At 32.5% G+C, this 13962-nt stretch overlaps 1 protein-coding gene across 1 annotated transcript; it reads left to right on the top strand.

Moving 5' to 3' along the window:
- Positions 1-5298: 5298 nt before the first annotated feature.
- On the top strand, positions 5299-13095 carry LOC107011115 (ABC transporter B family member 19). The gene is given in 10 exon segments (NM_001323431.1): positions 5299-5821; positions 5903-5957; positions 6325-6500; positions 6985-7185; positions 7806-8065; positions 8162-8478; positions 8566-8789; positions 8900-9719; positions 9808-10049; positions 11583-13095. Coding segments are annotated over 10 exon segments (3750 nt in total). The 5' UTR covers positions 5299-5575; the 3' UTR covers positions 12792-13095.
- Positions 13096-13962: the final 867 nt, after the last annotated feature.

Here is a 13962-nt window from a genome sequence, read left to right as displayed (position 1 = left end):
ACTATCATTCTAATCTTGACCCTTATAGTCAATAATCACATCTTTTCTTGAGCACCCAACTACATTTAGGATTATAAATTAGCATACCATTTCTCTCTTCTCATCTCTTAATTAATTTCGTATGAACAAACATTTAATTATAAAAAATTACTTGAACAATGGCCACCATTTGTCGACGCCCTACTTTTCTTTTCACACTAGCTAATATATAGTTAAATGTTTACTATGATGAAGAACAGATCATATTTCTCATGATTTGATAGTTTTAACTCATAGTTTATATTATAAAAACATTATAATATATTAACCCTTTTGTACTAAAGTTATTGATTCCTTTAAGAATGAGAATCAAGGCAACTAAGAATGTGACATGGTTGTCAATAATATTGTGTGAAAATTAAATCATTGGATATCAATATTCAAATTTCAGTAAAAACAGTGAACAATAGATTATTATAAGCGAACTTAATTAACATTTAATGTTTATGAATTTCTATGTGAATTCATAGTTATTTTAGTTATGATTATCCAGTGAATTTCATAATATAAATACACGTACACCGAATAAAAACTATTGTAAGGTGAAGTCAAAACCTACAGATCTCATCTTCTCGTCTTGCAAAATGGTTTATTCTCAATTGTCTAATTAAACTTTATTAAATGAAATTATTCGATGTTTATACTAGTGAAAAATAGCATAGTAAAATAATTGACTAATAGGTACACACAAACTAGCTCAGACACCATTATTCCAAAAAAATTGGCCATTCAGGACTATAGAAAGATGGAACTTTTTGATAAGTAAGATAGAAAAGCAGCAGCCAGATCTTTAAAGCCAGGATTTGTGCGTTTGAAGTTTGTAAAGGTGATACAAATGACCTTTGTAATGGTGGACACCCTCAATCCTTCTACCAATTGGGTTATGGGGTAATGTTTTTCTTTTTTTGTGTTTTTTTTGGAAAAATTGTAATGATTATTCAAGAATAACAGAGCAAAAGGTCACCTCTTTTTTTCTTCCTTTTTTTAGTGGCCTGGCTGAGGTTGGTCTGAGACATCAATGAACTTTTGAAACGTGTGATGGATATAAATAATATTAGTGTGTTTTCAATATTATCTAATCTTTAATATCTGAAAATTGAACCTTTTGGGGTTGTTCATGTGGGGAATGGAATCAAAGATTTTCTTTTGAATTGTGTTGGTAGCAATGTTTGAATCAATTTTTTCCGGTCATATTTATTTTGTTATATATTACTTAACCTTTGTTGATCTGTTATACTACTTAAGACATTTTTAATTAAAGGTGCATTTCTTTCCCTCTGGAGGAGGCTATATTCACCTAATAAATCTATTGATTTTCCATTCATTCCAATTGTAATTCTTCGGTCTAGTTACTTTATTTATCCAACTCGATAACTTTTAATTAAATTATATATATATATATATATATATATATTAAGAAATACTCTAATTAAATATCTAATTATAAATCTAGCTTTTATTAAAGTAGTAACTTAAGATTATTGTAGGATTTTGCTAAAATCTTTAAATCTAAGTCCATCTGTAATCAATTTCATATTAAATTTATCTAATCTAATTCCAAAAGTTCCTCTCATAGAGTCGTTTTATGAAGGCATCACTACTATATTTGATCGTTCATTTTCTGATTAGCCTAGCAATTCCAAAAAGCACCATCAATCTGTTGTGTGTAATTTATTCAATGCTTGTAATTTTTATGCTTTGTTCCTTGGAGACAACACTTTTAGGGTCAATCCATCAAATTATTCCCTTGATTCAATATAAGTTTTATTTTGTTGGAAAAGGGATCTATCAACATAACCAATTGGGCTATTTCATTTGGGCTGGATCTTAGCAGGCTGCTGGAGTGCTTTTTTATCTCAACAGTAGCCCAGAAAGAGACATTTCTGGCACACCAAAACAGTGCCAAAGAAAGATATAATATATGATATCCTTCATTTTCCATAAAATTACACGTTATGTCCTTTAAATCACCCGATCTTTAACTTTTATCGTTTAAATAATTGATCATTTATTTTTGTTCTTTTATAATTGAACTTATACCTAAAGAAGCATAAACTATTTAGAAACTGAAACTTATGCCTGAAGAAGTATATTTTCAGATTCTAAACTTAAATTATGTCCGAACGTAGCTCGTGAGATATTATGAGAACTTATGCGACTGTTTGTTAAGAAGGGCAAAAAATTAAGAGAAGGAAAAATAGGGGCAAAAATGGAAACGATCCTCATATTTTCAGCTACACTTGGATGTGACAAAACTTTAGTGGAATGTCTTTGTAAGCACATGCACTTGTTAATTCTTATGATTGGAATTGAGTGAATCAGGAATTAAATAGATAACCTTTGAAGTGATTTGACATGAGAAATTTAGATAAATATGATTTAAATTTTCGTTTTGAATATTAATAAAGAGTTTTATTTTCATTTTTAATAGGTATATATATAGCACAAATTCAAATTAGTATTCTAATCAGAGATATGAACGGTAAAAACAATTTGTATTAATATTTAGTTTTTAATGAACTCCATAAGTTTAGACATTGAAAATAAAAGAACGAGTACAAAATCATTGATGTATGTAATATTTTTTGGGAGGATATTGTAGACATATTAATAATTTAACGAAATATATAAAATTAAATAATACTCCAATAAATAGTATCAAGTCACATGTGTAACGAAACTGGTTTGTTTGATTGAAAATGGCCCCTCACCAATTCCAAGCATGGCAAAGTTGTATCATCGATTTTGTAGCATGTCTCTCTTGACTTTATTAGCAAGTTTTTTCTTACTTCTCCGCATCAAACACTGAGTCGCTCGATAGCTGATTAAAAATTATATTATATTAATCATATATACAATTAATAAGGTATTACTATTTAATTTGCAATTTAAAACAATCCATGTTATGATGAATTTATGTAGTATTATTCTATGTTGAATAAAAGACAAAACACCTTATACAAATATACTATACATGAGTAAAAAAAAATTACGTAAAATAATAATTAATTTTTTTCATAATTAATTCATACATTACTAATATAATATCTGTACAACTTTATTCAACTACTAAATGATTCTGATTTTGAATTCCTCATGTACCTTCCAAATATATACGAATTTCAAAATATATATCCTAAATTTAAATTATGAGAAGACCATTGCCTTTTTTTCTCTCTCTTAAAAATAAAAGGGTAAAAACAGAAGGTTATCGTTGATTTATAAAATTTTCGTATAGGACCATATGTTATTATATGGTACTACAGTATAATTTCAGAGAAAAAAAATATTACTAAATCTTTTGAATAAAGAGTCTTCGAATAGTCAATTAATTGAGTTATTAAAATTCCTCTATGATTAATATTTGCGTGTGAGTTTCACGTCACAGGTACGTAAAACAACAACTACGAGCAGCCATCAAGTCTCATATTTACATTTACACCTTAAAATACAATATTTGAGGTTCCAACCCTATACAATACTTCTTCTGATAGAATACATTTCTACCGCATATTATAAAGGAAACTTGTATGTTCATTTACAATTCGAAAATAAATCTGTCACAATTGCTCACTATATGATGAACATTGGTGTAACTAAATTTTTGTTAAGTAAATCATGTTTACTATCTGAACCACTAAATAAATTGGACAAAAATTATCACAATTCACAAGATTATATGGTAATTAATAATAAAAACTTTTAGTTCATAAAATAAATTTTATACCGTCCAATATAAATGAGTTTGTATTTACATTAAAATATAGAATATAGAATAGTCCTCATTATTAGTCATTAGAAAATCGACTTTCAGCAATTGTGACTTACATTATTAAAAAGAAAATTCTACTATTTATTTTATTAGAAAACAAAATTGTTTGACTTTTAATTAATACAAGTCATAATCATGCTCATTTATGAAATTTATCCAAAGAGACGTAATACTTTTTTCAACAACTTAATACTTTTCCTCTTTATTTTATTCATAAGATATTGAAACTTGCAAGGTATTTATTTAAAATATGGAAATAAACTTGAGAAAATTAATGGCTCAGTGTCACAGTTTTGCCATAAGGAGAGCACAGAAGTCGAAGCTGCAGAGCAGAGGGAAAAAGATCACTAGATTCCGTTGAACTCAGTAAAAAATATGAAACCATGTTTAAACAAACAAACAAATTTACATCTATTTTATACTTTTCTTTTTTATTTGTTATGTTTTTTTTTTTTGAATGTAACTAATATTTTCTCTGTTTAAAAAAGAATGATTCTATTTTTTTTGTTTATTTTTTAAAATATGATCCTTTTTCCTTTTTGGTAACACTTTAACTTTAATTTTCCACGTGGTATGTTTAAAACCACAAGATTAAAGGACATTTTGATACATTTGACATAACTTTAATTTAGAACCACAAGATTAAAAAGTCTTTTTTTTCTTAAATTCCGTTTCAAGTCAAATTAGGTCATTCTTTTGAAAAGAGAGAGTAACATTTATAATTAATTTGAATTTAAAATAAAAAATATAAAATATAAAATTATATAAAAATATTATAAATTATAATTTTTATATAATAAAAAAATACATTTAAAATTGTCAATCAAATTTTATATTTTTTGACTCATAAAAAAGGAAATAATGATAAGTTATAAAAATATCAGTCAAATTCATTTTATTTGACTCTTAAATTTTTTTTCTATCTAACCATAGATTATTAACTTAACATAAGAATTAAGAAGTGGACTATTTATTACTTTCCTCTGTCCATTTTTAATTGACATAGTTTCTATTTTTAGAGTTAAATTATAAAAATTTTGACTATCATTTTAAAGTGTACTTTTTAATCATACTAAAATGTAAAAAATTACAATTTATAGTATTTTCTCATATAGTTTTTGAATATCTAAATTTTTTATTTAAAATATTAAATTAATATAATTTAATTTAACTTTAAATATAATCAAATTAATTTTTAAATAACATAAGATGACAAATGAAAGTGGACTGAAAATAAAATACTATCTTTCACTTCAAATAGTAAATGCTAGGGATAATTTTATCAAACCATATTTATTAAATATAAGTGATCTAAATAATAAAAAAATTAAATAGTATTTAATATTAATAGTAATAATAAAATAAAAGGAAAAAATGAGTAACAGAAAAAAAGTTTTTTTACCAAGGAGACACCCCATACCCCCAAATAAAGTATCTCTCTGAATCTCTGCTGCTATATATAAGTATAGTTTAGTGAAGTGAACGATGTCTCACTCTCACTTGCACACACTTTTACGTTTATTTTTCTCTCATTCCTTTGACTACTGGTCTTCTTATTTCCCCCACCTGTCTCTCTTCTCTTTCTCCATTTTCTCTTAAGCTCAATCAACAAAGTACTCTGTTTTCTTCAAACAGATCTCTCTGACCCATCATTCAATGGTGTTTCTTTTTTCTTTCAAGAAATGAACTTTCTTGACCCCAATTAATATTCTTGAACTGGGTTGTCAACAAAATTTGTCTTCTCTTTTTGTTTATTGAAGTTCAATGGCGGAGACTACTGAAGGGAAATCAATGCCAGAGGCTGAGAAAAAGAAAGAACAGAGTCTTCCTTTTTATCAGCTTTTCTCTTTTGCTGATAAATATGATTATCTTCTTATGACTTGTGGAAGTATTGGAGCTATTTTACATGGCTCTTCTATGCCTGTTTTCTTTCTCCTTTTTGGTGAAATGGTAAATGGTTTTGGAAAAAATCAAATGGATTTACACAAAATGACCCATGAAGTATCAAAGGTTAATTTTCTTCTTTTTAATTTATTTATAAATTTCTTTTACACGGATCTGATTATTTTTTCTTGGTTACAAAATTTGCAGTATGCTCTGTATTTCGTGTACCTTGGGTTGATAGTTTGTGCATCATCCTATGCAGGTGAGCTCAGTGATCTACTACTTTTCCTTTTTAAATTACTTTTATGGGTAACTTGAAACAAACTTTGCCTCGAGTATATACATTTTGTTTCGATGCAAATAGTAGTTTATATATCGATATTAAAAAAATATTTGTATTTTTGCTAGTTAGCCAGTTCACATTGGATCAATAGGATCACGATTAGGTCTCATGGTTGCACGTGGTCCGTGGACCGTCTTCCTGTCTTTTAGCTCTATTTTATACAAATATACACTTATAATAATTGTCAATTTCCTCATGTATTTTTATTATGCAATATTATCCCAATCACACGTCCCTATCATGGATCTGTCATATTAAAATTTGTTTTCTATTCTTGTTTTTACAGAGATTGGTTGTTGGATGTATACTGGAGAAAGGCAAGTGAGTGCACTAAGAAAGAAATATTTAGAGGCAGTGTTGAAACAGGACGTTGGGTTTTTTGATACAGATGCAAGAACAGGGGATATTGTTTTTAGTGTTTCAACGGATACTCTACTGGTCCAAGATGCCATAAGTGAGAAGGTCCAACCTCTCTTCATTTATTATTTCGAATTTAATGTCAATACTGTTGTAATCCATTTAAGTGAATATTCACAAGGCCAACGGTGAAATCTAGTAGCATTCATAACTGTAAGGATAAACTAGGAAATACGTTACACTTGCTTTTTTGAATGATGATGTGTCTTCACTCTTCATTCAGAGCGGGTCCCATACAGTGGCTGAATCAAGATAATATATAGCGTAATTTTTCGATGAAGCGTTCTGCTCGTCTAGTTAAGCCCTCCTGGTCCCAGAATGGCACATGTTAGCAAAAGATTGCTCGCTATCACACGCCATTTCTTGGATTGTTTTGTTTGGAATGCTTGTTTTGTTTTCATCTTTGTCCTTATTTTCCGGTGATAACGCCAAATTAGTTTAACTGTATCCTTCTTTTTAAAATCTACTTTAATGATGTTTACTTGCACTAATAATTGATGAAACAACTTTTTTGACGTGAAAACTTTAGGTGGGTAATTTCATTCACTACCTTTCGACTTTCTTGGCGGGTTTGGTGGTTGGTTTTGTGTCAGCGTGGCGGTTAGCTCTCCTAAGTGTGGCGGTTATTCCTGGAATTGCTTTTGCTGGGGGTCTTTATGCGTATACTCTCACCGGTCTCACGTCAAAAAGCAGAGAATCCTATGCAAATGCTGGAATTATTGCTGAGCAGGTAATTTCCTTTTGGTTACTTATGAAGTACTTTAAAACAATATGAATTAGTCCACATGAAATGATCCTTCTACATGTGCAGTGATGATAAAGTTTCGCCATTCCTTTATCGGTTTTTGAGTACTTTAGCCTCTAATTGTCCTTCTTTAGCATGCTGTTCCAGTTATCAAAGTTAAATCTTTATAAAGTCACTTTATGAAAGTTATATGATCTAATTATGAAAGTCATCTTTATACTTCGACTAATCAAAAGGTTTTTGTAAACTTACAGGTCTGATATATATATTTATGTTTTTTTTACCTGGATTCTTTGCATAAAGAAGCCAACAATTGATTTGAACTGGTTTATCAAAATTTAAAAAATGACGTAGAAGTTGTTTCAGGAATAATATACAAGATCTACTGAGTATTGTCGGATCTTACAAAAAAAAAAGGCAATTCCTTATCTATCTGTATCTATATCACTACCTTGAAAGTTTTTGATGTATAAAATTCAGAGGGGAGAGCTTTTCTATTGGGCCTTTGTTTTGATTATTTGTTCTATAACTTGCACAATATGTAATGGCTTTTCTCTTCGGATTTCCAGTTCTTCTGGTTTATGATGTTTACATTGTCAATGCAGGCAATTGCACAAGTCAGAACAGTTTACTCATATGTCGGCGAGACCAAAGCCCTTAATTCATATTCCGATGCAATTCAGAACACATTGAAGCTCGGATACAAGGCTGGCATGGCTAAAGGTTTGGGTTTGGGATGTACCTATGGAATAGCATGCATGTCATGGGCACTTGTATTTTGGTATGCTGGGGTTTTCATTCGGAATGGACAGAGTGATGGTGGAAAAGCATTTACTGCTATTTTCTCAGCCATTGTTGGTGGCATGTAAGACCTTGAAGTACATTATTTATGATCCTCCCTTTATCTTGTTAAATCTCTTCATGTAACCTGTTATTGGTTGTTGAAACTTTGGTTTTGCAGGAGTTTAGGTCAGTCATTTTCCAATCTCGGGGCATTCAGCAAAGGAAAAGCAGCTGGATACAAGTTAATGGAAATTATTAAGCAGAAACCGACCATTGTACAAGATACTCTAGATGGGAAATGCCTGTCTGAGGTCAGCGGGAACATTGAATTCAAAAATGTGACCTTCAGCTATCCGTCAAGACCTGATGTGATTATCTTCAGAGATTTCTGCATTTTCTTCCCTGCTGGAAAGACAGTTGCCGTAGTTGGTGGCAGTGGCTCAGGAAAAAGCACAGTCGTCTCATTGATAGAAAGATTTTATGATCCTAATGATGGTAATTTAACACTTCCGCGAACTTATACTTCAGTTTTATAATGTTGGTTACCAATTATCCCATTTAAAAATATGATTGATCATGCAGGTCAAGTTTTGCTCGACAATGTGGACATAAAGACGTTACAACTTAGATGGTTGCGCGATCAGATTGGCCTTGTTAATCAAGAGCCTGCGTTATTTGCTACTACCATACTCGAGAACATTCTGTACGGAAAGCCTGATGCAACCATGGCTGAAGTTGAGGCGGCTACCTGCGCTTCCAATGCACATAGCTTTATTACCTTGCTTCCTAACGGATACAACACTCAGGTTATAGTTTGTTTTAGCCTTATCATTCAATTTTTTAGAGCATTAAACTTGATTGGGTCGACTAAGATGATTTGCACTTCCTGAGAAGTTAATACTGATTGTATATCCAGGTGGGAGAGCGTGGTGTACAACTCTCTGGTGGACAGAAGCAGAGAATTGCAATTGCAAGAGCTATGTTAAAGAACCCAAAGATCCTCCTGCTTGACGAGGCCACCAGTGCTCTTGATGCTGGTTCCGAGAGCATTGTCCAGGAAGCTCTAGACCGTCTCATGGTTGGGCGTACTACTGTGGTTGTAGCTCACCGTCTCTCCACAATCAGAAATGTTGATTCAATTGCAGTTATACAGCAAGGGCAGGTGGTTGAGACTGGAACACATGAAGAACTGATTTCCAAAGCTGGGGCTTATGCTTCTTTAATCAGATTCCAGGAAATGGTTGGGAACAGAGACTTTTCAAATCCATCTACTCGGCGTACACGTTCCACTCGGTTAAGTCATTCATTATCAACAAAGTCTCTAAGCCTTCGCTCTGGAAGTTTAAGGAATTTGAGCTATTCATACAGCACCGGTGCAGATGGGCGTATAGAAATGATTTCTAATGCTGAAACAGATAGGAAAAATCCTGCTCCACAGAATTATTTCTGCCGGCTTCTCAAACTGAATGCTCCTGAGTGGCCTTATTCAATCATGGGAGCCGTAGGGTCTGTCCTCTCCGGTTTCATTGGTCCAACTTTTGCTATTGTGATGAGCAACATGATTGAGGTATTCTACTATACAAATCCCGCAACCATGGAAAGGAAGACAAAGGAATATGTCTTCATCTACATTGGAGCCGGTCTTTATGCCGTTGTAGCATATTTAATACAGCATTACTTCTTCAGTATTATGGGAGAAAACCTCACTACCAGGGTTCGGAGGATGATGTTGGCAGGTATTTTCCCTTGCCAAATCATTTAATGTTACTAAGATCTTGTAATTAGTTCTTATGTTGAGCTAATTGTTTGTTTTAACTTGTTCAGCAATTTTAAGGAATGAAGTTGGTTGGTTCGATGAGGAGGAGAACAATTCAAGTCTACTAGCAGCTCGTTTAGCTACAGATGCTGCAGATGTTAAATCTGCTATAGCAGAGAGGATCTCCGTTATACTGCAGAATATGACATCTCTTCTCACTTCATTCATAGTTGCATTTATAGTCGAATGGCGTGTCTCACTGCTCATCCTTGCCACATTTCCGCTTCTCGTCTTGGCCAATTTCGCCCAGGTAAAAATATTTGCAGAACCCATGCATAACACTCAATTAGAAGTAACAAGCATGTCAGGTTTCATTCTTTATTTAACATTTTAAATATAAAGAAAATGTGAAAAAGGGAAGAAGGAACATAAATTAATTAAACATTGAGCTGTCTGAGCGTCTGAAATTTAATTGATGATAAATTGTTTATAATACTCTATTAATAAATTTTAAAAATTTGAAATGGTTTGCTTAGAATCTGGTGCCTTGTAAAAGCATAGGACAAGAGAGTAAGTAGAAAGTGGCACCATACTGGTGCCTTGCATGTGTTTCCTCCAATTCAGCTGCTTTAGTTCTTCGATACTCACATCTGACCAAATTTTTTTTAAAAAAAATATTCATATTCAAACATACCTATTTTATTAGCCATGACAGTAAAAACTGTAAAGATTCTATTACTTCCCATCACCCATCAATACCAATATTATTGAGCAGCACTTTGCCTTTTTCTTTTTTATTACTCTTCTGTTTTTTTAATTCCAACTTTTCACATGACATTTAACATTACTGGAATAAAATAAATTTTGGTATTTTTTACTTATCTTTAGTTTAAGACCATTATCTTCATTTTTTTCTTGAATTACGTGACAAGTTAAAACTAACAAACAAATTGAAACAAAAAGGAGTATTTCTTAAGGTTGTCCACTTCTGAAATTACTAATCGTCTTTTTTTTCCTTTTTAATTGGTGATGTGCGGGACTATTCCACTAGATATCTACTATCTTCCACCAATATAAGTTCCGTATAACTTTAACCATTGTTCTTTGATTACACTTCCTTTGAGCTTCCTCTTTACCAATATAGGTAGGTATGTATATTCAACCATTTCTAGACCTCACTTGTGAAATTACACGAGGCATTTATGGTGTAAGATAAAAACACATCCAAAGACAGTGAAAAGGACAAGAGGTTGTGGGGTTGAATAGGAGGTGCATAGGGTTAGATTGTTTTTTTTGACTTTGTTAGTCTCTTTTTTAGCTCCTAGATATTCATGCCAGAGTCTCAGAAGTAGCAGAGATTCTTTACCCGTGATCATCTTGTGTATATGACAAACTTGACTTAATTTTTTTCTGTTCAATTTTTTTAAAAATCTTTTTACTGTATTATTTTGAGTGAGTTATTGATGGGAGAATTGTCAGAATTGCCAGTCATGTGCCTATCGGAGTGCTTGAGTATCACAGATCTAATACAGCTCAATAACTTAAATAGTGAGCAACATTACAAGAGAACAACAATTATTTTTGTCCTTATATACATGGTGCTTATTCCTTTTTGTTTTTTTTAACTATTCCCTAATTAGTGATTTACATCTGGGAGCGGAGATAGCATATAATATGTAGGTTCGGCATTATCTAGTAACTTCGGTCTAAATTCTGTATTTATATCTAAAAAATCATTATATATGTATATATACAAAAATGAAATTTAGAACCAAATTACTAGCACTTGAAATCGTGTCGTAAAATCTAAAATTCATTAAATTAATTTGCATGCATGATACAGCAACTCTCACTGAAAGGATTTGCCGGAGACACGGCCAAGGCGCATGCAAAGACTAGCATGATTGCTGGAGAAGGAGTAAGCAATATTAGAACTGTAGCAGCCTTCAATGCCCAAGAGAAGATTATCTCTTTGTTCTCCCAAGAGCTTAGAGTTCCACAAATGCAGAGTCTTCGACGAAGCCAAATGTCAGGACTCTTATTTGGTATATCACAGCTTGCTCTTTATGGTTCTGAAGCTCTGATTCTTTGGTACGGTGCACACCTTGTTAACAACGGGGTCTCGACTTTCTCTAAGGTAATTAAGGTCTTTGTAGTCCTTGTGATCACGGCTAATTCAGTTGCTGAAACGGTCAGCCTAGCACCCGAGATTATTAGGGGTGGTGAAGCTGTTGGTTCTGTATTTTCCATTCTTGATCGCTCTACCAGGGTCGATCCTGATGACCCTGAAGGCGATCCAGTTGAATCAATTAGAGGGGATATTGAACTCCGTCATGTTGATTTTGCATACCCTTCACGACCGGATGTCTCTGTGTTCAAGGACCTCAATCTAAGGATTCGCGCTGGCCAAAGCCAAGCTCTTGTTGGGGCAAGTGGCTCGGGAAAGAGCTCCGTTATAGCCTTAATCGAAAGATTCTATGATCCAACCGGTGGAAAAGTTATGATCGATGGGAAAGACATAAGGAGATTAAACTTGAAGTCTCTAAGGCTTAAGATTGGTTTGGTGCAACAAGAGCCAGCTCTTTTTGCAGCTAGCATTTTTGAAAATATCGCGTATGGTAAAGAGGGTGCAACAGAAGCCGAAGTCATTGAAGCAGCTCGGGCAGCAAATGTACACACATTCGTAAGTGGTTTGCCTGAAGGTTACAAAACCCCTGTTGGTGAGAGAGGTGTTCAACTCTCAGGAGGACAAAAACAAAGGATTGCAATTGCAAGGGCCGTTCTTAAAGATCCATCGATTCTACTACTTGATGAGGCTACAAGTGCACTGGATGCTGAATCCGAATGTGTGTTACAAGAAGCACTCGAAAGGTTGATGAGAGGTCGAACCACCGTTTTGGTGGCTCACCGATTATCAACAATTCGAAATGTGGATACTATTGGAGTTGTACAAGACGGAAGAATCGTTGAACAAGGAAGCCATTCTGAGTTAATCAGCAGGCCAGAAGGTGCATATTCTAGACTATTGCAACTACAACACCACCGCATATGATGAACATTACAAGAATCTCTTATTCCTTTTTTTTTTTAACTTTTCAACTTTTAATTTTTATGGAAGCAATCAACATGGCCTAGTGTTTTTGGCCTTTGGGATGGTTTATGGGGGGAGTAACAATGTTTGGGTCCTAGTGACTGTTGCTTTCATATGCTTTATTGATTATTATGATGTGATGATGCTGATAGTTGTAGATATGGGATTGTCACGATCAAATATTATATCATTGGGAAAGTTTACAACTCTATTCCCTATGGAGAAGAAGTATATGTTAAAATATGGAGCATTCAACTTTTCTGTATATGCTTTGGATTATTTCATTATACACCTTGGTTTCCCTCTTTTTTTTTAATCTTCTGAAAAAAGCAATAGGACACACACCTTTTCCAGCTCAACTATAATTTTATTGCTTTCCACTTTTTCTCTAGCATGTGTTTGCTCTGGTGTTAATTTGCACCTTTTGTTATAATAAGATCAAGAAAAGCAATTGGGGCCTCTAGATATACACTGGATAATAATAATAATAATTCACAATAAACCTTGAAGCTCAATAGTGTCAGGAACATTGTTCTTAAGCATATTTTACCCAGGGAATAGAATTAAACAACATAATTTGGTAAGTAAAACCCACACTTAGGTAAATATTGAGGACAAATCTACCACATTTGCTTTTCAAACCATTTCTAGTATGTCAACCTTACCCCTTCTCTTTACTTACCAATTGAATGGACGATTTTTATTTTTTTTTGATTTATACTTTCTCCATTTCAATTTGTTTGTCTAGTTTTGATTTGACCATAATTTTAAAAAGTCAGAAGGGAACTTCTGAATGTTGTAGAAGTGTTAAACTGAAAATATGTAACACATTCTAATTTTAAAAAAATTGTCAAAAAATAAAAATTAGACATGACAGACTAAAAAGAAAAAAGGAGAAACATTTCAATACTATAGCTAACATTGTTTTTAGGATACTAATAAGTAACATTCTTTCTAGGTATGAAGTTGAGACATTAACATTATTGTTTAAAAAGCACGAGTACATCAAATATTAATGAAGAAGTCTGTTTTTCTCACATTGTGACCCTACCATGTTTAGATCAACAGTGTCTGCAATAAGGACTCTGCCTACAGAGTGTGTCTAAAGTTGAAAAATAAAAAATAAAAAAAA

Source organism: Solanum pennellii, chromosome 2 (assembly GCF_001406875.1).
Source record: "Solanum pennellii chromosome 2, SPENNV200".
NCBI lineage: Eukaryota > Viridiplantae > Streptophyta > Magnoliopsida > Solanales > Solanaceae > Solanum > Solanum pennellii.
This window is presented reverse-complemented; position numbering and strand designations above follow the sequence as displayed.